At 50.4% G+C, this 6,021-nt stretch overlaps 1 protein-coding gene across 1 annotated transcript; it reads left to right on the top strand.

Annotated features, from left to right (window-relative positions):
• Positions 1 to 22: 22 nt before the first annotated feature.
• Positions 23 to 5,956, top strand: LOC149350262 (uncharacterized). Its single transcript, XM_089579249.1, has one exon. It carries the CDS (start codon positions 313 to 315, stop codon positions 2,491 to 2,493), a length of 2,181 nt encoding a protein of 726 aa, XP_089435375.1. The 5' UTR covers positions 23 to 312; the 3' UTR covers positions 2,494 to 5,956.
• Positions 5,957 to 6,021: the final 65 nt, after the last annotated feature.

Below are 6,021 nucleotides of genomic sequence, written 5' to 3'. Positions count from 1 at the left end.
TTTCTCTATGCCATTGCTCACACCAACGTTTGCTCACACTCCCAAGGAAGTCGCGCCCGGCTCCAGCGGGAGAGTTTGAAGCCGAGGTCGTTACTGGGCGCCAGTTTTCTTTAGTGACTTGTTAATTTTGCACAAGAGAGCAGTAACGCACGTGCAGCGCGCGCTGCTCTGAGCGTGTCTCGTGCGTCCAGCCTGCCCGGCGCCCACAGTAGCATCCCCTTTGTGTGCGGCGATCTGTACTCGGCAAGCTACGTCTGAAGACGTTCTTTTTTTTTTTTTCGGCGGCCGATGTCCGTGCTCTGAAGGACCAGCATGAAACGCAAGAGGCCCCAAGCCGAACCAGAAATTATTCCGCCGACCTGTGAAGAGGGTCTGAAGAATTACTTTAAGCACTTCGAGCTGGACATGAGGGCTCCCTGTACTCATCCCGACATATTCGAGACCCTGGCTGGTGCAGGGCCGCCGATGAGACAACACGGCTGCTGGCTCTTCAGGAAAGTCGGCGTCTGGAACCGCTTCTTCGCGAACATCGGCGTCGAGCTCCGCCATGACTTGCCCGGTAAACTGTCCGTATTCACCTTCGTGCCCCGTTGCCGCCCCAGCTCAAGCGGCTACGGTGAAGTGTGCGCAACACTCCTCGCAGAGCTGCTCGCGATTCACCGGTGCATCTACTCCGTGCACTGCAGCTACGCGGGCCAACTGTTCGGGCTCAAGCAGGAGGTGTTCGACCACCTGGCCCCCAACGCCGCCCTTGAACAATTTCACCTGCGCGGATGGCGGACGGATGATGATGAGACGTACGACCTTATCAGAGCCATGTTGCGTGGACACTTGGCGACCATCAAGATCTCCTACGTGAAACTGCGCCAGTGTGACGTGACGATGCTCTCCGATTACGTCAAGTCGACCGCGTCGCTGAAAGAGCTCTGCCTTAAAGATGTCAGCATCAAAGTGGTCGACATCATCGTGCTGTTCAAGGCGCTCGAGTCCAGCAAGAGCGTAGAAATATTTAAGCTTGAGGACAACACGGTAGGCCTTCGAGGAGCGCAACAGTTTGCGAAACTTCTTCAACGGAACAACACGCTGAAGTCCGCTACTCTTCAGAAGACGAAACTTCGGGCTAAAGGGGCAATGACCATAGCGTCAGCACTCGCGGAGAACACCACGCTGATAGCGTTGCGGATTGCGAGAAACGGCATTGAATCCACAGGGACGCGAGCGTTGGCCGAAGCGTTGAAGATCAACAACTCGCTTATGATTCTGGACTTGGGTGACAACGCGATGGGCGCCGAAGGAGCGCGCGCGATCGCCGAGATGCTTACTGTGAACGCCAAGCTCGAAGAGCTGGACTTGTGTTTCAATTCCATCCCAGCCTCTGGAATCGTTGCCGTCGCAGAGTCTCTACGTCAGAATAAGTCGCTGAAGATTATTTCGCTACTTGTCAACGGCTGTCGCGAGGACGGGGTCAACGCGTTGGCCAGACTGCTGGCCAGCAACGAGACGCTGCAGCGACTCAACACCAGTCTGGAATCCACCTACAGTGACAGGAGGCCACTGGACGCCTTCACTGACGCCCTGACATCGAACAGGACCCTTCGTCATTTGCAGCTCTTCGTCTCTGGCTCTCCCGCCATGGAGCAGCTGTCACACGCGTTCCGGCTAACCGAGACCCTCCAGCACCTGTACATCGACATGTCCATACCGGAGGTAAGACAACTGTGTGCCGCGCTCGAAGGGAACCGCTCCATACAGGCCGTCGAGATCGACACCAACATCAGCTTAGATGATGGGGCCCCATTGGCGCGCCTCTTCGAGCAGACACAAACTATCCAACAAATGAAAATCACCAGGAAGGTGATGAGCACCTTGTGCCTCGCCCGCATTTTCCAAGGACTTGCCAATAACAAGAGCATCTGGCGGTTCAGCGTCCCGTGTGGACCCCTCACGATGAGCGTTAGCAGGGCCATCGCCACCACTCTGGAGGTCAACCGGACGCTCTCCTGCATTAACTTAGGCCGGCCCTCTTACTGCGAGGAGTACATGGATGTAATCAGCGCAGGAGTTGTGAAGAACTCTATAATCCAACTTCTGGAAATGAAATACAAGACTGACAGTGGCGCGGCGCTCAAGATTAGGGAACGCACCCGGCGCAACATGTCCATGATGTTGCAAGGCGTCGAGTTTGTACTGACTCACGCAGTGAGCAAGGTGGGAGCTGAAGCGTTTGAGTTGTACAAGGATCACGCATTATTTCATCGGGCACTGGGCAAGGCCGCAATAAGCAGGGGTCGTCCATCTGTACAGGAGTTGATAAGGGAGGCCCAGCGCTTCATTGAGGATAACTACTTCCGGATTACGGGGGTAGTGAACCAGGATGTCAAGTGCATTCGGCCAGAGTGCAAAAGCAAGAAGGTGACAATGTTTGACGAACTCAACGAGGACTGCTTGAAGGCAGTGCTGTCATATCTCCATGTTCACGACGTGAGGCTTTGAAGTGCGGCGGCGATTTTTTTTTTGTTACACGAAGTTAAAGGGACAGTGAGGATAGCTCTATTAATATTTTTTTAAAGGAAAATCAGATAGTTCGGCATTTCATCCATGGCTTTGTTGCCACTTGGCCGGCAGCGAAAGATGCATTTATTTCTAAGAAATTTGGATTCGAAGTTGAAAAAGTTTTTCCCGCCGCTCTGATTCAAACTTGCGCTTCTCTTATGAGGTCTGTTCGATTCAGAACTGGTTCTCTGCACCAATTCTGAAAAAGTTCCGCTGGTGCCGGCGCGGTGCAATTCCAGTTTTTTGGTGCAGGTGCAGCGCGTCAGCAGCGCCACAAATCACTGGTGCGGAGATTTTCAATCGAGCGCGTGCACGCACAGGCCTTGTCGTCTGCTATCCGGTTCTCGTGGTGGTGGTGGTGGAAAACATTTGGCGTGATCACAGTACGTCGTGGTGTGTTGTGTTGCGGTGCCTCGTTTTTCGTGCCTCGTGGAGTCATGGACGACGACATCGCCGAATCCATTTTATGCGAAGCATACTAAAATACCCCAACCCAGCTCCTCGAGCGCGGCGGTGTCGTTACCATTGACCTTTCGTGACCTCCATGTCATACCACGTGATGCGTGACGTCACAGCAGATGAAAAACGGGGGCCCAACTCGCGCCGTCGCGCGAGGCGTCGTGACCAAGGATGACCACGTGGTGCGTGACGTCACAGCAGATGAGAAACGGGGGCCCAGCTCGCGCCGTCGCGCGAGGCGTCGCGACCAAGGAGGACCACGTGATGCGTGACGTAACGACATAGGAGAAACGGGGCCCCAGCTCGCGCCGTCGCGCGAGGCGTCGTGACCAATGTGTTTCCTGCTTCTGCCGCTAGGTGCGCTGCAGTGAACACGTGATGCTGGAGCGGTGGTATACAAGGGGGTGCGCCTGCCTCTGCTAGGCGTACACGGGATAGAGATGCCTCCTGGAGACAGGGCTGCTCGTTGGAATGAGAAGCAAAAGTTGCGGCGTGCTACAGAGAGTGATGAAGAGCGTGAAAAACGTCTAGCCAAGCGGCGTGCTCGATATGCAACTCGGCGACAATATGCTTCGCATCTGACTAGGCTTAACCTAAGCTAAGCCTCAGCCATTTTTTTATGGAATTTTTGGAGTCGTCCGACAGCGAAGATGAAGAAGCCGACGCGGTGCTCTCTTTTGCAGCAACACAGTTAGTTCGGACGGACCGCAACAGAATCCCCAACTACTACGAAAGCGTAGTAGCTAGGTATTTCAACATCGAGTTCAAGAGGCTGTTCCGGCTATCGCGAGAAACGTTTGAAGAACTGTCGACACGCTTCAAAGCATCAGTGTACTTTCCGACACCTCGAGGAGGGCGCCCACAAATCCCTGCCGAGAAGACGTGCCTTATTGCCCTCAGCTACCTGGGCACGTAGAACAGTATGTACAGAATCGCCGACACATTTGATGTGTCCGAGTCGTCGGTTTCTCTGTGTTTGAAAAGAATTCTGGGCTTCCTTTTTGACATCAGTGAAGACGTTATCGTGTGGCCCACGGAGCAACAGCGAGAGAAAATAAAACAGGGATTTCTCTGCAGAAGCAACGGCAAGGGGCCAAGAAACACGATTGGGTGCATTGACGGCAGCCACGTTTAAATTCAAAGACTCAGCGAGTCGCCGAGGTCATATTATAACAGGAAGAAATACCCTTCCCTAATTATTCAGGGAATCTGTGATGATGAGAGCCGTTTTCTCGACGTGTTTGTCGGGTTCCCCGGGTCAGCACATGACTCACGGGTGCTAAAGAAGAGCCCCTTTTTTAGCGGCGCCGAGCAGAATTGCGGTACCGATTACATTCTAGGTGATTCGGCCTATCCACTCCTGCCTTGGCTGATGGCACCGTACAAGGACAGCGGAGGCTTGTTTCCGAAATACAAAGAGCAGTTCAACCGCAAGCACAGCCAGCAACGCGTCGCTATTGAGCATGCGTTTGGCCTTCTCAAACAAAGATTCCGAAGGCTTTATTTAGTGGGTGCGGAGACCATTGAAAGGTCATGTTTAATTATCCTGGGGGCATGTGTGCTGCGACAAGCGGGACATTCTCGACGATCCCACTGACCATTCCAGACGTGACGACATGGAAGAGGGTGAAGACACGAGTGAAGCTCAAAGCACTGCAGCCATCCGTGCAGGATGCGAGCAACGAAGGAAGGCAATCGCAGAAACTCAGTGCTGAGTTCAGACCCAGTATGTGAATGTGAACGGCTGGACTTGCTGCATGTCAAAAATTTCTTCATTAATTTATACATTGTCATCAATAAGCATTCATTTTCTGTCGTGTATGCCAATTATGTCAGTCTGTTATTTGTGGGAAATGGTCGTGCTGAACTTTGTGCGCTATAGAGAATTGCACACTGGGCAAATAGTATTGTGCTATCAGTCTCTCTAAAAAGCTGTTTTTACATCCTAGGAGCTAACATTTTTTGTCGTTATCATATAATTACCTACGCTTCTCGTGAAATTGTACCAGCTCTCAGTACACTTGATGTTTTGTGTACAGAAAGAATTCTCTGTAACCTACATGGATTTCATTGGTTTTGTAAGTTGCCCACATTGTTGGTGTTCACCTAAATTGCAAGTTTTCCAAGTGGCTTAATACGTCTGTTGTTCAAATCCTATTTATGTCCCGATTTTAATCATTCCACCGCATATGGAGAAATATAGTTCGAATAAACCTTGAAAAGAAAGCCATAAGAATTACTCATGACCTGCCTTGGGACCATACCACCTTTTAATGTAGAAACATGCTGAAGAGTTCTTTAGGTAGAACTTATGGCTGGCACTTTGTTGCAAGCACAAATTGCAAAAACTGTCCATGATTAGTCTTGCAAGATCCATTTGTCATGCTCTTTGTGTCGTACCAAACAGTTTTGCGTCAGTAGACCCTGAACTATTGTACAAAGGTGTTACGGCAGCCTCACCGCTCTTCTCACTGGTGTTATAGATGCTGGCTGGAGCGTTTCAATATCTAGTCAATCCAATTCATGTCATTGTCCTTTTTCAGAAATGTGTGTTATGTGCAGTGCCAAATAGTTTATCTGACACAAGTTCTTTTCTTGCAGTATATTTAGCCAATTCTATATTGTGATAGATTTTCTTACTATGCATTATCATTCTGATCAAGTTCAATAATTCACATTTCAGTTAAGACAACATAAATCTTGTGTGTTCTCACATTCTGTATTTGCAATGTCCCTTCCGCACCGTATCTTTGATGCTTTTGTTATATAGTTTTGGGTGCTGCTGTTTTTTTTTATTCCAGGCTCGAGAGCCTGTCAAGTTCTCAGAAACTTTCTCTTCTCTCTGAAGAGAAAACCAACTCTCGTTCATGTTGTAAAACCATTTGTATCTTTTGTCACATTTATATGCTCCCAGCTAAAAAGCAAAATAAAAGTGCTAATATGATGCTGTACACATTTTACATATCCAGTCTCACACAGCTACTCCGTACTGTGGTCCTCGTCAGCCTT

Source organism: Amblyomma mixtum, chromosome 3 (assembly GCF_055824585.1).
Source record: "Amblyomma mixtum isolate Tamu chromosome 3, ASM5582458v1, whole genome shotgun sequence".
Classification (NCBI taxonomy): domain Eukaryota; kingdom Metazoa; phylum Arthropoda; class Arachnida; order Ixodida; family Ixodidae; genus Amblyomma; species Amblyomma mixtum.
The sequence above is the reverse complement of the archived record's forward strand: the minus strand, read 5'-3'. Positions and strand labels throughout refer to the sequence as shown.